At 44.4% G+C, this 22,986-nt stretch overlaps 1 protein-coding gene across 4 annotated transcripts in view; it reads left to right on the forward strand.

The window, feature by feature from the left end:
* Positions 1-22,986, forward strand: part of LOC139226469 (elastin-like) — a 435,956-nt gene that overhangs the window by 163,883 nt on the left and 249,087 nt on the right. For all 4 annotated transcript variants that reach the window (XM_070857261.1, XM_070857262.1, XM_070857263.1 and 1 more), the window contains exons 18-21: positions 22-57; positions 4,925-5,032; positions 6,572-6,607; positions 8,181-8,252. In XM_070857261.1, the coding sequence (XP_070713362.1) occupies positions 22-57; positions 4,925-5,032; positions 6,572-6,607; positions 8,181-8,252 (252 nt within the window). The remainder of the gene's footprint in view (positions 1-21; positions 58-4,924; positions 5,033-6,571; positions 6,608-8,180; positions 8,253-22,986) is intronic.

Raw genomic sequence — 22,986 nt, forward strand, 5'->3', positions numbered from 1 at the left:
GTCAATCCTCTGCCATTGCAGGTGGATACGCTGCAGCTAAAGCTGCTAAATATGGAGGTAAGTCTTTCTACTTCTGTAATTTGTAAAGGCATCAATTATTGTACAGTGTTAGCAAACACAGAATATTACTGGTAAAATCTTCTTGACAAGTATAGAATGTATATAAAAATTAAATTCATCAAGCAAAGAATACATTTCAAGCTTAGTTACAGTGGTTTCCTCATGGCAGGTAACTGTTTCCAAACTTTGCTATCAGCTCGTCTCACTTCACTGTATATTTAACACCATCAAAGTATTTTTAGAAAGAAATATCATTCTGCAATTTGGCTGCATTAATTCAGCTTTGAGAAGCTGCTGCCTTGTACTGAGGCTGTAATTTCATAAACTGAACAATATCCATTGTTTGGGCCCAAATTTGGCCCTCCGTTTTTTTCGGCACACCTCCGAGCCCCCAGCCGACATTTTCTATCGGAAGCAGCGCCAAAAAAAATCCGTGCGATCATGGCTGATTCTCGGGCCGTCTGTGGAGCTGGTGTAGCGCAGAAAAAAGAGAGGGGGGCGGAGCTAGGTCCCGGCGCTGAAAAAGTGCCGGGACCTCTGCACATGTGCGCTAGAGTCTGCGCGCATGTGCAGTAGCTCCTGGCAGGCCGTTTTAGCAAATGCGCGCTGCAGGCTATGTGGGAGGGGCCGAAGCACGCCGTCCCTAGCCCTGGCCGAATGGGCTCCCTCATCGGCGGCTTGCTGCATTCCCTAAGTTAGGAGTTCTATTTTTTATTATTTACTGATTGATTGTGGTGCTTTAGGTGCAGAGTTCCTTCTATTTTCTTATTTGTTATTTATTGATTATTTATTACTTTGGTCTTGGTGCTTTAGGTGCAGGGTTCCTTCTATTTTATTTGTTAATTAATTGCTTATTACTTTTTGTGCTTTGGTGTTTGGTGGTGCTTTAAATGTAGTTACTTGCGCCGATTCCTTAACTGTAAGTAAGGTCTTTCTGTGTGGACAAAAGTGGACACATACGTTGCCCTAAGTTAGTTTAGTACAACTTTTTTCTGGCCAAATTGGCATAAATGGTGTAAGTGGCTGGGAACGCCCCCTTTTGAAAAAAAAAACCTGACATAAACAACAAATAACTCACTTACACTGGTGCAAATTAAATGGCCATATTTGCAACTAAAATGAAACACCAGAAAAATCAAGTTACACCAAAAAAAACAGTGCAACTCATGGGGAAATTTGCAGGGGCTCAATTTTCCCCATTATCTGCGCGTTTTTTTGACATACTCCACTTTTTTTGGAGTAAATTAAAATCTCCAAGTTTTCCCAAAGTTTCTGCAGCATTTTTTTTTAGCTTACGATTTTTTACCTCATTGGGGGCGTAACCTGCCACCCACACCAATTCTGGCTATTTACGCACGTTTGGCCAATTACAATTTTTCTTAAGACAGCATATGTGTCTGCGCTGGAAAAACTTTCTGGGCAGTTAACAAAATCAACGCAGGTAAGAGAATCAGCGCAAAAGATCCAGTTCCACGGCAGGCACAGCAGCTGCAGAGAGGGAGAGAGAGTGGGTCATTATAACCTCTTTTACTTACCAGTTCTGTCGTACTGTAACAATCTCCTTTTTGTCTTTAATCTTGAATTAACTTTAATCTGGGGCTTTTTGTCTGGTCTATCCACTCCTTCGGCCTGGGCTAGGAGTGGTACCGCCTCCGCGGGGGAGGGAGGCCTTTTGGCCTGGGCTAGGAGTGGCCGGCTACAGGGGGAGGGAGGCCTTTCGGCCTGGGCTAGGAGCGGCCGCCTAGGGGGGGGTGGGGGGAGACCTTTCGGCCTGGGCTAGGAGCAGCAAGCTACAGGGGGAGGGAGGCCTTTTGGCCTGGGCTAGGAGCGGCCAACTACAGGGGGAGGGAGGCCTTTTGGCCTGGGCTAGGAGCGGTACCGCCTCCGGGAGGGAGGGAGGGAGGCCTTTCGGCCTGGGTTAGGAGAGGTACCGGCTCCGGGGGGAGGGAGGCCTATCGGCCTGGGATAGGAGCGGCCGGCTATGGGGGGGGGGTGGGGGGGAGGTTTTTCAGCCTGGGCTAGGAGAGGTACCGGCTCCGGGGGGAGGGAGGCCTATCTGCCTGGGCTAGGAACGGTACCGGCGCAACCAGGGGAGACCCAAGGACTCCTTGCATAGCTTGGGGGGAAGCACTCCTCCTCCTGGATGACAGAAGTTCTGATAGGTATTAAAAATAAAAATTATCTTGGCCTCTTCTGATCAGTTGGCATCGTGGCTCTACCTGGGGTTGGAGCTGTACCGGCTCTGGGGGGAGGGAGGCCTTTCGGCTTGGGCTTGGAGCAGCACTGGCAGGGGTGGAGAGGGGGGCCTTTCCAATCCAGCTTACTTTTGGCACAAAGACTCTTTACTATTTTCATGTTGGTAAGCTGCAATGTGCTTGTGCAGGTTGCTGTGAGCTGGCCAGAATGTCTTGTATGATTCACTTTCCAGCCTCAGCCCGCAGTGTGTCTCTCGTTACCCCAGCAGCCTGATCTGTTTGGCGCACATCATAGGCTCCACCCACAGAGCTGAAGGACAATGTGCACCGGGCCACATTCACAAGTTATAACTGGGAATCTTTCAACTTTTTTTTGGCGTAGTCGGCCCCCAAAAAAGGCTTAACTCGTCAGATACGCCAAAAACAGCACTGGGGAAAATTGGTACCCCGGGGGGGGGGGGGGGGGAGATTGAGAGAGCGGGTACAGAGGGAAGAGATCGAAGTGGGAGGGAGAGGGTGGATAGGAGGGAGAGAGAAGGGGGATCGGAGGGAGAGAGGTGGAGTCGGAGGTAATGAGGGGCAAAGGGAGGCAGTCAGGAGCACGGTGGATGGGGTGCGGTAAGGAGTACGGAGTATACAGTGTGGATGGCGGAAGGACGTGATCCAGGTCTAAAGGTGATTGGGTGGGGGCATGGTTGAGAGCAAGAATGTGATCCAGATGGTACGAGTGGACAAAATTCAGAAGTCCCGACACTCACTGTTCACTTGATAAACCTGTTAACAATCCATGACCCACACACAATGCCCCATCTTTGTCGGGGCGGGGGGGGGGGGTTGTGGGGGGGTGGGGGGGTGAAATAGGTCAGGAAGTCGGGGTCGCGGGGTTGGGAGTAGGTCAGGAACTTGGGTGGGTTGGGCAGGGGAGTAGGTCAGGAACTTGGGCAGGGATTGAATAGGTCAGGAACTTGGGCACAGAGGGAAAATGTTTGTATCTATATTTCTGGGCCTGTTTTTATACATGAACAGCTTTATGTAGCTTTTTCCAGAGTGAGAACTTTTGATTCTGTGAAGTCTTTGGTGAAAGAATAACTAGAAATTCTGTTATAAGAAGTACTGTTGCAATAAAGATACTAATTTGACCGCAAATGTTTGCGGGTCACTGCTATTTACATCATGGCCCAAAATTCCTGGCCTCCCCAGGTCCGTACGGAGTGTGTACGGACCCGGAGGAGGCATTGCAAAAGCCAGTTTTCAGCGCACAATGCACATGCGCTGAAAACCGGCTTTTCCGATCTATCAAGCTCCAGCCTACTTTTACGTTAAGAGTTTTAAAACACACAAAAACATAATAAAATAAAAATTAAAAAACACATTTTATTGTTTAAAAACCGTGCTCACTATGGTAGATTTATTTTAAACCATAATTTTTTTTTAAGTTTTAAAGATCGGAACTTTTTTTTCCAAGACATTTATTAGCTTTAATTTCAATTAATTTTAATTATGAGGTGCGGTTTTTATTTTTTATCACGGTGTTTAGTGTGGGTTTTTTTCCTCATTAATAGCAATGAGAACGCTTAGATGAGAACAGAGTTCCCATTGCTATTAATGAGAAACGCTGTGGAATACTGTACCTGATTAGTTGTGAAGTCACACATGACTGCACCTTCTGTGTCCGAACTTGGAGGATGGGAACGCGCTTCACAGTGCGGGAAGAAAAAGCGTCCCCACCGGAATCCCAGGCGCTCCGGCACCACCAGGGGCTTTCGGAATAATTCTCTGGTCGGAGGCGTTTGTCCGAAAGAAGCAGAATTTCAAGGCCCATATTTTCAGGCCTACACACTGGGTTCCACAGGTACTACTTGCTCAATCATGTTTTGGTATTGTAGTATATTTACCTCAGATGTTAGTGCCATATCAGTTAACACCAGCACTAGTGTGTTTCGGTAATCTGTCAAGAGAAGTTGCAAGAATAGGGGATATGCAATTAAAACAACTTTTTCTCATCCCTTTTCAACCTGGGGTAGACTTAGGCATCAGTTAGAATCAATGAGCTCATATTCATAGGTTTTAAGGGGACTTAATCTTGCAATTAGTGCTCGGCCATTTAGGAATGAAATCAAGAATTGCCTTTTTACACAAAGGGTAGTGGAAATTTGGTGCTCTCTATCCCCCAAAAGCCTGTGGATGCTGGGTCAATTGAAAACCAATACTGAGATTGATAGATTTTTGATAAGTAAGAGAATCAAATGATCAAGATCAAATCTAGTAAATGGAATTGAGATGCAGATCAGCGATGAACAAATTGAATGGTTGTAGAGACTCGAAGGGCACAGTGAGCTTCTCCTGTTCCTATGATTGGACCTTGCTGTTACTCACTGGTGCCTTTTGTCCTGCCAATTTAGTTCCATGCAGCACTACTTTTATATGTGCAATGATGTAGCACGTATATGAATGATGAAATACTTGTAATAGTACTGTCGATGTTCTGAAGATTTTTGAACTTTTGATCACTTTCCAGAACCTGCCCTTCAGCAAATGAAAGGAGCAATTCAAGCTTTGTGACAGGCTCTCTTAGCAATATTGCAATATGTTTAGTACCAATAGTATGATCTTCTGTGAGGACAATTTGACATATTGATCATTTTAAGTCTCCTGTGCTGGCTTTCCAGGGGGTGTACCAGGAGGCTTTCCAGGGGGTGTACCAGGAGGCGTTCCAGGGGGTCTACCAGGAGGCGTTCCAGGGGGTGCTCCATGGAGTGTACCAGGAGGCGTTCCAGGTAATTTGATCTCTCAATGACAACATTTTAGATTCATTGACATGTTGAATGAAAAGTGTAAGTTTTATTACTCAGTTTTACAATCGAGTCTGTTACCGGCTTTTGAACTATAATTGTAGCCTTTCTGCTGTTGTATCAATGCTGCTGTTATAGTGCAAATGCAGCCTGAATCTGTGGCCATGGCCTGGATTGACATGACACAAGAACAAAGTGGAGTGAGATTCCATAGAGGAGACTCTGAGTCTCCTACCTCCCCAGCCTGGAACCGAGATCCTCCAATAATTCTGAGCCCCGGTCTCTGGCCGAGAAATTTGCTCACTCCACTCCCATTTTCCGGGCAACATACAGCCTCCTAAATCTCCAGCATGGTGGGCAGAAATCAAGTGCACATTTCAAGCCACAAGTGCTCCGCCTGACATTTTGGATCGGGCTGTTCCATTGGTATCGGATGTGAACGTCAGAATTATTTAAACAAATGAGTAAGTTATTTAGTTTATGGTCCTATGCTTCTCAAGACACTTTGTGGTTTTGGGTATGCTACAGTGCCTGACTCATCTAGGTTGACATTTCAGTGCATCGCTGTGTTTTTGGAAATGCCATCTTTCTGATGAGATTTTAAACTGTTCTGATCTGGTGGTTCATAAGGAAAGAAAAGATCCCACAGCACTATTTGATGAAAAGCAGGGAGTGGTCCTTCCTCAGCCAGCACGGCCAATTAAATTTATTAATTAGTTATCCAACTGTTTGCTTGTGGTACCTTGCTCCGTGCAAATTAACTTCCCCTTTTTATAATGTCACACACTAACTTATTTCATGAGTAATTAATTGAATGTGAAGTGCTTTGCATCATCTGGAGAATGTGATATAAATGCAAGTTCTTTCTTTAAGTTGTCCTAATAGACCAAAACTGAGGTGGTTTCTTGGGTTATCTCAGAGGAATTAGGAACAAACATGTTTTTTCTTGGAAATTTGGGCGACTAAGTGTAAAATGTGATGCAGCAGTCATTCCGCAACAAGGTGTTGATGGGATCAGCACCATTGGTGTTGCTAGAAACACAAGAGTTGTTGCAGCTGCCTGTCAACATTCAGTATCAGTTCCAAACATTTCCACAGAATATAAATGAAGAAGCTTCAAATACTATTCCCAAAGGATACCAGTCCATGAATACAAATGTTCAGTTGCAGAATTATTCATCACTTGCCGAACAAAGATTACTGGAGTATCTTTTGAGCTGTGAATTCTGTTGGTAGCGCAACCCAATTGATCCTCGAGCAACCTTTGTTCAGCAAGTTTCTCTGTGCTTCCAGTCACCATCAGGATCTAGTTTGTAAAACATTTGCCCTTACTGCTTCAATTCTGTTTGGATACAGCCTGTTGTAATATTCTTTAATATACAAAACAATAGTCATGTTTTCCTGTAAATCCATGATGAGGTATATTGCATGGCGCTGTTCATCTTCAGAATGTTACTCACAGTTCTTCTCTGTACGTAGCTGGTCTCTGCTCTGCCATAACTTGTCAATCCTCTATCATTGCAGGTGGATATGCAGCAGCTAAAGCTGCTAAATATGGAGGTAAGTCTTTCTACTTTTGTAATTTGTAAAAGCATCAATTATTATTGCACAGTATTACCAAGCACAGAATATTAATGTTAAAATCTTCTTGACAAGTGTAGAATGTACATAACAATTAAATTCATCATCAAGCAAAGAATACATTTCAAGCCCAGTTACAATAGTTTCCTCATGGCAGTAAATGTTTCCAAACTTTGCTATCAGCTCGTCTTATATATTTAACAACATCGAAGTATTTTTAGAAAGAAATATCATTCTGCAATTTGGCTGCATTAATTCAGCTTTGAGAAGCTGCTGCCTTGTACTGCGGCTTTAATTTCATAAACTGAACAATATCCATTGTTTGAGTGCACAAGGGCTTTGTCCAAAGAGACACCAGGAAATAATTTGCCACATGAGAAACAGGCAATGATAATCACAATCCTGGACATAGACCAATATGAAATGTTTAATTGCCAGTAAATAAGTACTTAATGGGAGACCTATATAAGAAAAGGAGGAACTTATAAGGTACGCTAACAGGAATCACATTGAAAACAAATGGCTGAACAGGCAGTAAAGGGGTCACAAACTACTCCTTATTCTCACTTTCCACAAGGCTCTACTTGCTATTAATTCTTTCCTTCATAATTTATTCATGTCCATTTGACTATTTTCTGTGTGAAGCTGGTAGCTTTTTTGATCATATTTACCTCAGATGCTAGTGCTATATCAGTTAATACCAGCACTTGTTATTTGCATGTTGCTGTCTTTTCCCTTTTGTGATATGTCTTTACCATTCCAACAGTGACCACCAGTAACAACTGACACTGTAACTTAAAAGTTACTAGATTTTAAACATTACATCATATTTCCAGATATACACAATGGGCTCCTCGGGTACCACTTGATCTATCATGTTATGGCTTTGTAGTATATTTACCTCAGATGCTAGTGCTATATCAGTTAACACCAACACTAGTGTGTTTAGATAATCTGTCAAGAGAAATTGCAGGAATAAGGATTATGCAAGTAAAACAACTTTTACCTGTCCCTTTCAGTAGAGTTAGGCATCAGTTAGGTCATATTCGCTCCCCCAAAAGCCTGTGGATGCTGGGCCAATTGAAAATCAATACTGGGATTGATGGATGTTCAATAGGTAAGAGAATCAAACAATCAGGATCAAATCTAGTAAATGGAATTGAGGTACAGATCAGCCATGAGCAAATTGAATGGTTGAACAGACTTGAAAGGCATAGTGGGCTTCTCCTGTTCCTATGTTTGGACCCTGCTGTTACTCACTAGTGCCCTTTGCCATGCCAGTTTAGTTCCATGCAGCACTACTTGTACATGTGCAGTGATAGAACACGTATATGAATGGTGGAATACTTACAATAGTATTGTCTATGGTCTGAACATTTTTTAACTTTTGATCACTTTCCAGAATTTGCCCTTCAGCAAATGAAAGGAGCATTTGAAGCTTAGTGACAGGCGCTCTTAGTAATATTGCAATCTGTTAGTACCAATAGTATGATCTTCTGTTAGGACAATTTCACATATTGATGATTGTAACTCTCCTGTGCTGGCGTTCCAGGGGCTGTCCCTGGAGGTGTTCCAGGGGCTGGAGCAGGAGGCGTTCCAGGGGGTTTACCAGGAGGCGTTCCAGGTAATTTGATCTCTTTAACAACATTTTAGATTCGTTCACATGTTGAATGAAAAACTGTCAGTTTTGCAATCGAGTCTGTTAGTGGCTTTTAAACTATAATTGTCCCCTTTCACTTTGCATCAATGCTGCAGTTATGATGCAAATACAGTCTGAATCTGCGGTCATGGCCTGGATTGGGATGACACAAGAACAAAGTGGAGTGAGATGCCATTGAGGAGACTCTCGATCCCCTACCTGCTCAGTCTGAATGCGAGAGCCTCCAGTAAATTTGAGGCTTAGTCAATGGCCGAGAATGGTGCTCACTCCGCACCCATTTTCCGGGCAATATACGGCCTCCTAAATCTCCAGCATGCTGAGCAGAAATCAAGCGCATATTTCCAGCCACAAGTGCTCCACCCGACATTTTGGATGGAGCTGTTCTATTGGTATCTGGTGTGAATGCCAGAATTATTTAAACAAATGAATAAGTTATTTAGTTTATGGTCCTATGCTTCTCACAAGACACTTTTGTGGTTTTGGTGTGCCACAGTGCTCGATTCATCTAGGTTGACATTTCGATGTTTTTGGAAATGCCATCTTTCTGTTGAGATTTTAAACTATTCTTATCTGGGGGGGTTACAAAGTAGGAAAAGATCCCACAGCACTATTTGATGAAGAGCAGGGAGTTGTCCACCCTCAGCCAGCACGACCAAATAAATTAATTAATTGAATATCCAAAAGTTTATTTGTGGGACCTTGCTCCGTGCAAATTAACTTCCCTTTTGTAGAACATCACACAGTAACTTACTTCATGAATATTAATTGAATGTGAAGTGCTTTGCATTATCTGGAGAATGTGATATAAATGCAAATTATTTTTTTAGGTTGTCCTAATAGACCAAAACCCAGGTGTTTTCTTGGGTTATCTCAGAGGAATTAGCAACAAACATGTTTTTTCTTGGAAGTTTGAAACGTAGATGGCCAGCTCCATTGGGCGACTAAGTGTAAAATGTGATGCAGCAGTCATTCCTCAACAAGGTGTTGATGGGATCAGCACCATTGGTGTTGCTAGAAACACAAGAGTTGTTGCAGCTGCCTGTCAACATTCAGTATCAGTTCCAAACATTTCCACAGAATATGAATGAAGAGGCTTCAAATACTACTCCTAAAGAATACCAGTACATGAATACAAATGTTCAGTTGCAGAATTATTCATCACTTGCCGAGCGAAGATTGCTGGAGTATCTTTGGAGCTGGGAATTCTGTTGGTAGCCCAGCCCAATGGATACTTGAGCAACCTTTGTTCAGCGAGTATCTCTGCGCTTCCAGTCACCATCAGGATCTATTTTGTGAAACATTGGCCCTTGCTACTGTAATATATGGTTCCACCTAGTGGACTACTGTGGTAATACAGCCATTGTTCCTTCATCTAGTGGACTGCTGTGATAATGCAGCCATTGCTGTTTACAAGAATAAAAAGGAGTTGAAGCCATCTTGTAAGTGCAGTGTTTGTGATGTCGTAGAGAAGGTACCGTATTTGGTGACGTAGGATGAGATTCTTGGTTACCCTAGCTGAAATTTTTGTTGGTGGGTGAGAACTCGGGAGAGAGTTCGGGAGAGAGAGTCCGAGAGCTGCCAGAAAATTGTTGGTTCATTGCCACAAGAGTCAGGGAGCGCTGCACAGTCGGAGGTCGGTGAGGAGCAGGAGGCCCGGAGGTCAGCGAGCAACAGGGAGGATAAACCCCGCTTGATCAGTATCTCTCTTTTTTTTATAACAGATGTCTAATTAGAGGGATGGCAAGGCAGCTTTTCCTGTGGTGTGCATGTCCTGCGGCATGTGGAAAGTCCTGGATGCTTTGCACAGCCTAGACAACCATGTGTGCAAGAGGTGTCTCCAGCTTCAACTACTCGAGCTCCGCGTTTCGGAGCTTGAGCGGCGGCTGGTGTCAATACGATGCAGCCGCGAGGCTGAGAACTACATGGATAGCACGTTTCAGGAGGTGGTCACCCCGCAGCTTAAAAGCATGCAGGCAGAGAGTGAGTGAGTGACCACCAGACAGATGAAGAATGCTGGGCAGGTCGTGCAGGAGTCCTCCCCTGAGTCCATCTTGCTTTCTAACCAATATTCTCTTCAGAGCACCGGTGCCACGGCACCACAGGTGGCTCAGCTGCAAGGGGAGAGGGACAAAAATCAAAGCGCTGTAGTGATAGGGGATTCAATAGTTAGGGGAATAGAGAGGCGTTTCTGCGGCCATAGATGGTATGATGCCTCCCTGGTGCCAGGGTCAAGGATGTCACAGAGCGGACGCAGGGCATTCTGTGGGGAGAGGGTGAACAACTAGAGGTCGTGGTCCATATTGGGACCAATGACATAGGTAGAAAGAGGGATGGGGTCCTGCAGGCAGAATTTAGGGAGCTAGGAGAAAAATTAAAGGGTAGGACCTCAAATGTAGTAATCTCCGGGTTACTACCGGTGCCACATGCTAATGAGTACAAGAATAGAAGGATAGAGAGGATGAACGCATGGCTGGAGAGTTGGTGCAGGAGGGGGGGCTTTAAATTTCTGAGACATTGAGACCGCTTCTGGGGGAGATGGGACCTGTACAAACCGGACGGGTTGCACCTCAACAGCGCCGGGACCAATATCCTTGTGGGGAGTTTTGCTAATGCTGTTGGGGAGAGTTTAAACTAGCTTGGCAGAGGGTTGGGAACCTGAGAACAAATTCAATAGGGAAGGAAGTAAAGCTGAAGTTGGAAAGCAAGAATGTAGAAAGTGTACTGTAAGACAGAGGAAACAAGGAAATAAGTAGTAATCAAGGAGGTCTTCCTGTGCTAAATGGTATATACTTTAATGCAAAGAGTATAGTGAATAAGGCGGATGAGCAGAGAGCACACTTGGGAGAATGACATTTTAACCATTACAGAGACAACGCTGAAAGAGGGGCAGGTTTTGCAGCTCAATATTCCTGTCTACAGGATTTTTAGACAGTTCAGAGAGGGGGTAAAAAGGGGGAGGGGCTCACGGTATTGATTAAAGAAACTGTTAGAGCTATCACGAGGGATGATATGTTAGAGGGATCATCAAATGAGGCCATATGGGTCGAACTGAAAAATAAAAAAGTGGCGATCACACTGCTGGGTGTGTATTATAAACTCCTAAACAGTGGGAGGGAGATAGAAGAGCAAATATGTAGGCAAATTTCTGTGAAGTCCAAAAACCATAGGATAGTAATAAGGGATTTCAACTATCCTAATATTGATTGGGACAAATATAGTGTGACGGGTATAAAGGGTGCGGAATTCCTAAAATGCATTCAAGAGAACTTTTTTAGTCAGTATGTAACAAGCCCAACATGGGAGGGAGCAGTTCTGGATTTAGTTTTGGGGAATGAAGCTGAGCAGGTTGAAGGGGTATTCGTGCGGAAGCACTTGGCTACTCGTGACAATAATTCAGTCAGATTCAAGGATAAGGATAAGGATAGACCAGGAATAAAAATCCCAATTTTGTGCAAAGCTAATTTTGCTAAGTTGAGAAGTGATTTGGCCATAGTGGACTGGAAACAGCTACTTGCAGGTAAGTCAGTGTCGGAACAGTGGGAGGCATTCAGGAAGGAGATCTGGAGGGCTCAAGCCAAGCAAGTGCCCTTAAAGAAAAATAACAAAATACAGCCCACTGGATGTCTCGGGACTTACAGGGGAGGATAAAGAAAAGCTTATGTCATATACCAATGGCTAAATACTGTCGAATCTCTGGAGTAATATAGAAAGTTCAGAAGTGAAATTAAAAAGGATATTAGGAATGCTAAGAGAGAGCATGAAAAAATCTTGGCAAGTAAAATTAAGGAAAACCCAAAGATGTTCTATAAATATATTAAGAGCAAGAGGATAACTAAAGAAAGGGTAGAGCCTATAAGAGACCATGGGGGTGATCTGTGTGTGGAGGCGGAAGATGTGGATATGGTTCTTAATGAATACTTTGTGTCTGTTTTCACAAAGAAAAGGGGCAATTCAGATACTGCTATTGAGATGGAGTGTGAAATTCTGGATGAAATAAACATAGTGAGAGAGGAGGTATTGAGGGGTTTAGCAGCTTTGAAAGTAGATAAGTCCCCAGACCCAGATGAAATGCATCCCAGGCTGTTGAGAGAAGCAAAAAAGGAAATAGCAGAGGTCTTGACCATTATTTTCCAGTCCTCTTTGGTTTCAGGCATGGTACTGGAGGACTGCTAATGTGGTACCCTTGTTTAAGAAGGGAGAAAGGGATAGGCCGAGTAATTACAGGCCTGTCCGCCTAACCTCAGTAGTGGGAAAGTATTGGAAAAAATCCTGGAGGACAAGATAAACCTACATTTAGAAAGGCAATGATTAATCAGGGACAGTCAGCATGGATTTGTTAAGGGAAGATCATGTTTGACTAACCTGATTGAATTTTTTGAGGAGATAACCAGGAGGGTCGATGAGGGTAGTGTGTACGATATAGTGTATATAGACTTTAGCAAAGCTTTTGACAAGGTCCCACATGGCAGACTGGTCACGAAGGTAAAAGCCCATGGGATCCAGGGCAAAGTGGCAAGTTAGATCCAAAATTGGCTTAGAGGTAGGAAGCAAAGGGTAATGGTTTGATGGATATTTTTGTGACTGGAAGGATGTTTCCAGTGAGGTTCCGCAGGGCTCAGTACTGGGTCCCTTGCTTTTTGTGGGAAACATCAATGATCTAGATTTAATATAGGGGGCATGATTAAGAAGTTTGCAGATGACACTAAAATTGGCTGTGTGGTTGATAATGAAGAGGATAGTCATGGACTGCAGGAGGATATCAATCCATTGGCCAGAACAGTGGCAAATGGAATTTAATTTGGAGAAATGTGAGGTAATGCACTTGGGGAGGGCTAATAAGGAAAGGATGTACACATTAAAAGGTAGGCCACTTAGAAGTGTAGATGAACAAAGGGACTTTGGAGTGCTTGTCCACAAATCCCTGAACGTAGCAGGCCAAATGGATAAGGTGGTCAAGAAGGCATACGGAATGTTTGCCTTTATTGGCCGAGGCATAGAATACAAGAGCAGGGAGGTTATACTTAAATTGTATAATACACTGGTTAGGCCACAGCTGGAATACTGCGTGCAGTTCTAGTCGCCGTATTAAAGGAAGGACATGATTGCACTGGAGAGGGTGCAGAGGAGATTTACGAGGATGCTGCCTGGAATGGAAAATCTTAGCTATGAGGACAGTTTGGATAGACTGGGTTTGTTCTCCTTGGAGCAGAGGAGGCTGAGGAGAGACCTCATTGAGGTGTATAAAATTTTGAGGGGCCTGGATATAGTGGATAGCAAGGGCCTATTTCCCTTGGTGGAGGGGTCAATTATGAGGAGGCATAGGTTTAAGGTGGTGGTTGGAAGATTTAGAGGGGATTTGAGGGGAAGCCTTTTCACACAGAGGGGGTTTGGAACTCACTGCCTGGAAAGGTGGTAGAGGCAGAAACCCTCACCACATTTAAAAGTTGCTTGGATAGGCACTTGAAGTGCCATGACCTGCAGGGTTACGGACCTAGAGCTGGTGAGTGGAATAACCTCTTGTTGGCTGGCGCAGACATTAGGGACTTTAGGGAATTGAATACAGCGAGAGTGATCTCTTGGACTAATTTTGATCGCCTGGATGGGTCGGAGAGGAATTTTCCCAGATTTTTTTTCCTTGATTGGCTTGGGTTTTTTTCTGGGTTTTTTTGGCCTCTCCCAGAAGATCGCATGGTTCCGGGTGGGGTATCGCAGTTGTGTGGGGCGGACTGGTTGGGTCGGATACTCTATCTGTTCATTATTCATAGGTTTACATGTAACCTTCAGGTTGCTGACTGAGGGCCGTGTGTCTCTTTGTCGGCCGGCCCGGGCATGATGGGCCGAAATGGCCGCATTCTCTGCTATAAATTTGTATGTTTCTATGATTCCAGCCAAACAACAGAGAGAATAGAAAGGTCCTTTGTTTGCAGAACAGCTAAGAATCCAAGGTAAATTTCAAACACACTTGACTGAACTGCCAGAGTCCAGATGGCTGCACCTATGGGAATAATAGGGTGGTTGGGTGCATTTCAAAGCGACCGTATATGGAGCAGCTAGAAATGTTTTTCACTGCAAATAGTATCATCGAACTCCCCGATGATGAAAACAGTAATCGGGTGGTTTTAGAAAGGAAATGGGCTATTTTCCTGACCAGCAGGCCCCGAGGTGTATGAAACCGTGAAAAATGTGCTTGTTCCTGTCAAGCCGAAGGACAAACCACTGGAAGAGATTCTAAGCACATTAGAACAGCACTAAAGTCCTGAGTCCCTGGAAATTGCTGAAAGTCATCGTTTTGGAATAGGAGATCAGTTAACTGGCAAGAGTATCAGTAAGTACTTTGTAGCATTAAAAGAGCTATCCGCTCAATGTCATTTCAGAAACTTTCAGGACTGAGCATTGCGTGACCACTTTGTGGGATGAAAAATGAAGCAAGTTGTTGACAACTCTTAACTTGACTTTTGATTTAGCTTGTCAGACAGCTATGTCAATGGATATAGTTGACCAATATTCCTGAGAATTTCGTACCATTTCCAGTCATCAGACAACTGAGATGAATCGCCTGCAGGTTAAAAGAAAAAAGTAGTTGAAGTCATGCCAATGGTGCCTGGGACAACACATTGCTCAAAGTAGTGCATATGTGAAGGCAGAGTGTTTCTTCTGCAGGAAAACTGGGCATCTTGCAAAGGCATGCCGACTGAAGAGTAAACCAACTTTCAAGGCTATAAGTAGAAATCCCCAGAGACTACATAGCATGGAAGAAAAGCAACAGGACGAAGAGATACACATCATCAGGAGCACGAGGGTATCTAACAGCGATTCGAAAAGTATCATCATCCAAGTAGATGTTGCAGGAACCAGGATACCCATGGAAATTGACACTGGCGCATCCATGAGAGTAGTACCGGAATCACTATCTCGACAAATTGCATGATTTCCCATTGGAGAAATCCAAGGTAGAGCTGCAAGGCTACTCAGGAGAGCAAATTCCTGTGGTAGGTCGTATCACCGTACCGGTGAAATACAAGGATCAATTTCAGAGCTTGCCTCTCTTCGTAGTGGCAGGAGACAAGCCTGCCTCACTAGGTAGAAATTGGTTGGGATCACTGAAGCTGGATTGGAGAGAGGTTTTTCGTGTTGAAATGAGATTTGCATCGAAGGATGACGTCAAGAAGTATGCAAAGGTGTTCTGCGAAACATAGAAAATAGGTGCAGGAGTAGGCCATTTGGCCCTTCGAGTGTGTACCACCATTCAATAAGATCATGGTTGATCATGCACCTCAGTAGTCCTTTCCTGCTTTCTCTCCATACCCCTTGATCCCTTTAGCCGTAAGGGCCATATCTAACTCCCTCTTGAATATATCCAATGAACTGGCATCAACAAATCTCTGCGGTACGGAATCCCACAGGTTAACAATTCTCTGAGTGAAGAAGTTTCTCCTCACCTCAGTCCTAAATGGCTTACCCCTTATCCTTAGACTATGTCCCCTGGTTCTGGACTTCCCCAACATCAGGAACTTCTTCCTGCATCTCACCTGTCCAGTCCCGTCAGAATTTTATGTTTCTATGAGATCCCCTCTCATCCTTCTAAACTCCAGTGAATACAGGCCCAGTCGATTCAGTCTCTCCTCATATGCCAGTCCTGCCATCCCGGGAATCAGTCTGGTGAACCTTCGCTGCACTCCCTCAATAGCAAGAACGTCCTTCCTCAGGTTAGGAGACCAAAACTGAACACAATAGTCAAAGTGAGGCCTCACTAAGGCCCTGTACAACTGCAGTAAGATCTCCCTGCTCCTATACTCAAATCCCCTAGCTATGAAGGTCAACATAACATTTGCCGCCTTCACCGCCTGCTGTACCTGCATGCCAACTTTCAATGACTGATGTACCATGACACCCAGGTCTCGTTGTACCTCCCCTTTTCCTAATCTGCCACCATTCAGATAATATTCTGCCTTCGTGTTTTTGACACCAAAGTGGATAACCTCACATTTATCTACATTATACTGCATCTGCTACGCGTTTGCCCACTCACCTAACCTGTCCAAGTCACCCTGCAGCCTTTTAGCGTCCTCCTCACAGCTCACACCGCCACCCAGTTTAGTGTCATCTGCAAACTTGGAGATACTACACTCAATTCCTCCAAATCATTAATGTATATTGTAAATAGCTGGGGTCCCAGCACTGAGCCCTGCGGCACCCCACTAATCACTGCCTGCCATTCTGAAAAGGATCCGTTTATCCCGACTCTCTGCTTCCTGTCTGCCAACCAGTTCTCTATCCAAGTCAGTACATTACCCCCAACACCATGTGCTTTAATTTTGCACATCAATCTCTTTGTGGGACCTTGTCAAAAGCCTTTTTGAAAGTCCACTCCGATCCAAGGCTTCAAGGCGAGTGTTAGGGTACAGAAGGACGCTAGACCAGTTTACTGCAAGCTACGTCCCATGCCATACGCACTCAAGGGAAGAGTTGAGCAAGAACTCAAGCGACTGAGAACATTATCTCTAAAGTAGATCTATGTAATTCGGCTATACCCATTGTTGTTGCACCTAAGCCCGATGGTAAGGTAAGGTTGTGTGATGATTATAAAGTAACCATAAACCAAGTTCTAGAGGGTAATCTCCCTAATACATTGCCAAATGTAGATTTGTTCACAATGCTGACAGGTGGTCAGATCTTCTCAAAGTTTGATCTCACAAATGCCTACTTACAACTTGAACTAGATGAGGAATCCAAATTATATTTGACTATAAACACTCATCTAGGCCTATATCAATTTAATAGGCTACCATTTGGAGTGTCTTCCACCCCGATCATATTCCAAGGGGTGATGAACCAGATTTTGCACAGCATTGAAGGGGTACTATGTTATTTAGATGACATACTCATTTCAGCACCAAACAGGCAAATCCATAATAGCATTTTGAATGAAGTGCTCAAATGGCTAGAGAAGCACAGCATACAAGTGACTGCTCACAAGTGTGAGTTATTTCAAAATGAGGTGGATTACTTAGGGCACAGAATAGACAAGGATGGTTTACATCCAACCAAGGAAAAGCTGGATGCAATTAGAACTGCACCTACTCCCAAGAATGTCACTGAACTTCGATCATTTTTGAGTCTTTTGAACAATTATGGGAAGTTCCTACCAAATGTAGCTGCAGTGTTACATCCACTGAATGAATGGTTGAAAAAACAAGTCCATTGGAAGTGGTCAGAAGAATGCGATGCAGCATTCAAGGAGTGTAAAAGCCAGTTGGTAGAGAGCACCATGTTAGTTCACGATGACGTATCTAAGGAGATCAAGCTAGCAAGTGACGTCTCTCCATATGGAGTTGGGGCAGTGATCGCTCATGTACTACGTAGTGGGAAGAAGAGAATATTATTGCTTTTGCTTCTCGCACTCTCAGTGCTAGTGAGCATAATTATGCGCAGATCAAAAGGGAAGCTTTGGCATTAATTTTTGGGGTCAAGATGTTCCACAAATACTTGTATGGTTGTAAGTTTACCATCATTACAGACCATAAGCCCCAGACAGCAATCCTCCATCCAAAGTTCCCAGTTCCAATCTTAGCTGCAGCCCGAATGCAGAGATGGGCTTTGATTTTATCAGCGTGTACATATGACATTGAGTACAGACGATCAGCTGATCACAGTAACGCTGATGCTATGTCTAGGTTGCCATCCCCATCACAACTTACACCCAATAGGGAAGAAGTGTACTATTTTTCACAGATTGATGAACTGCCAGTCACAGCTGAAGAGATTGGTAGAGCAACTAAACGTGACCCAGTTATGTCAAAGGTGTATGATTACATAGCAAATGGCTGGCCAAACCAGGTATCAGATAAAGATATTCATTTGTTCATAGGAATGAATTATCAATGGATAAAGATTGTATCATGCGGGGTGCAAGAGTGGTTATCCCAAATAAATGCAAGTCCAAATTATTAGGTGATCTTCCTGGCCAGCACCTGGGAATGTGCTTGACCAAGTAGTTTTGCACGTAGTTACTTATGGTGGCTAGGTTTAGATAAATATATAAATTACATCGTTGGTCAGTGTACAACATGTCAATTGGTAAGCAAGAAACCACCATCGGTACCATTACAGCCATGGAAATGGCCTCCCAGGGTGTTGCAAAGGTTACATATCGATTTTGCTGAGCTAGAAGGACAGCAATTGTTCATTGTGGTTGATAACCATTCGAAGTGGGGAGAGGTGTTTCCGACGCAGAAAATAACAACAAAAAGACAATTTGCAAAGATTATTTTCTTCATATGGCCTCCCAGAAGAAATTGTGTCTGATAATTGTGTCTGATGATGTACCAAGGTTCCATCATACCACCCTGCCTCAAATAGTGCAGCAGAGCGCACAGTAAAAATTGTAAAACGTGCCCTCATGAAGCAAATGTTGGATTCAAATCCAAAGAAACGCAGTTGCCGTTGGACCCACAAATTGGCTAATTTTCTGTTTACTTATCGTAATACTCCTCATATAACTATTGGTAGAACACCAGCAGAGTTGTTTCTCAAACAACAGCCACGAACCAGATGCTCATTGTTAAAGCCAAACTTGGCACAGTCCGTAGAAGAGAAAAAATTAAGACAGAAAAAGAACCATGATAGAGGTAGAGTAAGAGACAGAAGTGTGAAATTAAATCAGAAGGTGAGAGTGAAGAACTTTCACCATAAAGTGCTTACCAGGAAGAGTGGTGAAGATATGTCGTCCTCGCACATATTTGGTCAAGATGTTTGATCATGGACAGGTTAGGTTTGTTCACATTGATCATATTTTACCGACAGATATGGAAGGAGTTGAAAGTTAGAATGATTCGATTATTTCTGACTCATCAGATAGTCTTATTACAAGTACATTCTTGCTATTGAGGGAGTACAGCTGAAGAGATTGGTAGAGCAACTAAACGTGACCCAGTTATGTCAAAGGTGTATGATTACATAGCAAATGGCTGGCCAAACCAGGTATCAGAAAAAGATATTCATTTGTTCATAGGAATGAATTATCAATGGATAAAGATTGTATCATGCGGGGTGCAAGAGTGGTTATCCCAAATAAATGCAAGTCCAAATTATTAGGTGATCTTCCTGGCCAGCACCTGGGAGACTATATGAGGGAGTGCAGCGAAGGTTCACCAGACTGATTCCCGGGATGGCGGGACTGACCTATCAAGAAAGACTGGATCAACTGGGCTTGTATTCACTGGAGTTCAGAAGAACGAGAGGGGACCTCATAGAAACATTTAAAATTCTGACGGGGTTAGACAGGTTAGATGCAGGAAGAATGTTCCCAATGTTGGGGAAGTCCAGAACCAGAGGTCACAGTCTAAGGATAAGGGGTAAGCCATTTAGGACCGAGATGCGGAGGAACTTCTTCACCCAGAGAGTGGTGAACCTGTGGAATTCTCTACCACAGAAAGTTGTTGAGGCCAATTCACTAAATATATTCAAAAAGGAGTTAGATGAGGTCCTTACTACTAGGGGGATCAAGGGGTATGGCGAGAAAGCAGGAATGGGGTACTAAAGTTGAATGTTCAGCCATGAACTCATTGAATGGCGGTGCAGGCTAGAAGGGCCGAATGTCCTACTCCTGCACCTATTTTCTATGTTTCTATGTTTCTATGTTTACAGTACCAGTAGCATATCCTACATCAGATGTACTAGAAACAAGTCCACGAGAAAGTCAGAATTCAAGTCTGCGTCCGAGTCAGGCAGACAAACAATCTGAAGTTGTAGAGTTCAAATGTGGATCAAGGGCATCCCTTGGAGGAAAACTTTCCTCGGGCTCAGCCTAGAATGAGTCTAATTTCGACACAGGGGGCTGGAATTCAGTATCCCGGGAGGGACCGCTACCACGGGTCTTTGACGGAAAATTGTCGAAATCGATTGGTTGATGCGTTCTGCTCTATTGACCGCCCCCCCCGATGCATATTCAATGCGGGGGGCGGGGGGGGTGGGGGGGTTTCAGTGGTGAGCACTTAATCCGTTATCGGCCGACTGAAGCCAAGGTAAAGGGATTTTGGTCGCGGTGACATCTTCAGAGTGCGCACCGCTGCTAGGCAGCCGCACCACCCATTTCAGGTTTAAAAAGGGAGGGTTTTTTGGAACAGTGCCCCCACCAGCTTTTTTAGTGAGTACACTTTGCCGTGATATGCGACACCGCTGGAGGAGGGCAACGGAGGATTCCTGCAATGGGGGTGGCGGGGGGGGGGTATTTTTGATCAAATGTTTTGCTCTTTGTTTTTTGCTTTGATTTAACCTGCTGAGTGCTGTTGATAGTTTTTGTGAGAGTTTTGAGGACTTTCAGCTCTTACTTATTAGTGGAGGCCTGTAGGCCTCATTCTGTGCTCCAGAGGCTTAGTTGTCCGGGTGCAGCCTTGAAGCACAACGTTGTCAGGGGAACCCCTGGTACACCTTGTAAGATGCAGGGTGGCACGCAGGAGAAGGTGGCGCCATCATCAACGTGTAGAGAGGCAGCAGGCAAGGGAGGCAGCAGTCATGCCTGCCCAACAACTACAAGGGCCTGCAGATGTGCGCAGACCTGCACGTTGAGAGGGTGTCCAGGAGGGAGATGGTGTCAGGAGGAGGGTCAGGCATGCTGAACCCCCCCCGGCCCCGCACCACATACTGGGCCAGGAGCCTTGCCAGTAACAGCCTGCAGAGGCACTCGACTATGAGGAGGACCATGGAGATGGGCATCATCCAGCTGCCATGGGAGGTTGTCAACACAGAGGTGAGGGAAAGAAGCCCTACCCTCAAAGGATCTACAAATCTCAGTTCTTCTTCCTCCAGCTCAGTGATGAGCTATGCCTGTGAAGGCTGAGATTCAGAAAGGAGGTACTGAGAGCTCTCTGCAATGTGTTACGGGAAGAACTCAAGCCTTGCACAAGGCTCAGGACCGCCCTGACCGTTGCGACAAAGGTCACCATCGCTTTGAACTTATATGTGATGGGGTCTTTCCAGTCTACCACTGCAGACATTGGCAACATCTCTCAATTCTCTGCACATCGCTCCATCCGCCAGGCTACCATGTACTGTTGAGAAGACTGGGCTACCTCTCATTTCCGATGTCAAGGGACAAGCAGGTGGAGCGGCAGGTCAGATTTGCCCACATTGCAGGGTTCCCCAAGGTGCAGGGTGCGATCGACTGCACACACGTTGGGCTGAGGGCGCCACAACACCACCCCGAGATATTTGACAACCATAAGGGGTTTCACTTGCTCAATGTGCAGCTCGTGTGTGACCATCAGCATCGGATGGTCACCAATATGTCGAGGAACCAACTAGAGGGCTGGCCATCCCTGACTGGGTGATGTGTAATGAGAAAGGACTAATTAACAATCTTGTTGTGCGAAGCCCCTTAGGGAAGAGTGACCATAATATGGTAGAATTCTTTATTAAGATGGAGAGTGACACACTTAATTCAGAGACTAGGGTCCTGAACTTGGGGAAAGGTTACTTCGATGGTATGAGATGTGAATTGGCTAGAATAGACTGGCGAGTGATACTTAAAGGGTTGACGGTGGATAGGCAATGGCAAACATTTAAAGATCACATGGATGAACTTCAACAATTGTACATCCCTGTCTGGATTAAAAATAAAGGTGGCTCAACCATGGCTAACAAGGGAAATTAAGGATAGTGTTAAATCCAAGGAAGAGGCATATAAATTGGCCAGAAAAAGCAGCAAACTTGAGGACTGGGAGAATTTTGTAATACAGCAGAGGAGGACAAAGGGTTTAATTCGGAGGGAGAAAATAGAGTATGAGAGGAAGCTTGCTGGGAACGTGAAAACTGACTGCAAAAGCTTTTATAGATATGTGAAGAGAAAAAGATTAGTGAAAACAAACGTAGGTCCCTTGCAGTCAGATGCAAGTGAATTTATAATGGGGAACAAAGAAATAGCGGGCCAGTTAAACAAATACTTTGGTTCTGTTTTCACGAAGGAAGACACAAGTAATCTTCCAGAAATACTAGGGGACCGAGAGTCTAGTGAGCAGGAGGAACTGAAGGATATCCTTATAAAGCGAGAAATTGTGTTAGCGAAATTGATGGGATTGAAGGCCGATAAATCCCCGGGGCCTGATAGTCTGCATCCCAGAGTACTTAAGGAAGTGGCCCAAGAAATAGTGGATGCATTGGTGATCATTTTCCAACAGCTTATCGACTCTGGATCAGTTCCTATGGACTGGAGGGTAACTAATGTAATACCACTGTTTAAAAAAGGAGGGACAAAGAAAATGGGTAATTGTCGACTGGTTAGCCTGACATCAGTAGTGGGGAAAATGTTGGAATCAATTATTAAAGATGAAATAGCAGCGCATTTGGAAAGCAGTGACAGGATCGGTCCAAGTCAGTATGGATTTATGAAAGGGAAATCACGCTTGACAAATATTTTGGAATTTTTTTGAAGATGTAACTAGTTGAGTGTACAAGGGAGAACCAGTGGATGTGGTGTATTTAGACTTTCAAAAGGCTTTTCACAAGATCCCACACGAGATTGGTGTGCAAAATCAAAGCACGTGGTATTGGGGGTAATGTACTGACGTGGATAGAGAACTGGTTGGCAGACAGGAAGCAGAGAGTCGGGATAAACGGGTCCTTTTCAGAATGGCAGGCAGTGACTAGTGGAGTGCCGCAGGGCTCAGTGCTGGGACCCCCAACTCTTTACAATATACATTAA

Source organism: Pristiophorus japonicus, chromosome 16 (genome assembly GCF_044704955.1).
Source record: "Pristiophorus japonicus isolate sPriJap1 chromosome 16, sPriJap1.hap1, whole genome shotgun sequence".
Classification (NCBI taxonomy): domain Eukaryota; kingdom Metazoa; phylum Chordata; class Chondrichthyes; family Pristiophoridae; genus Pristiophorus; species Pristiophorus japonicus.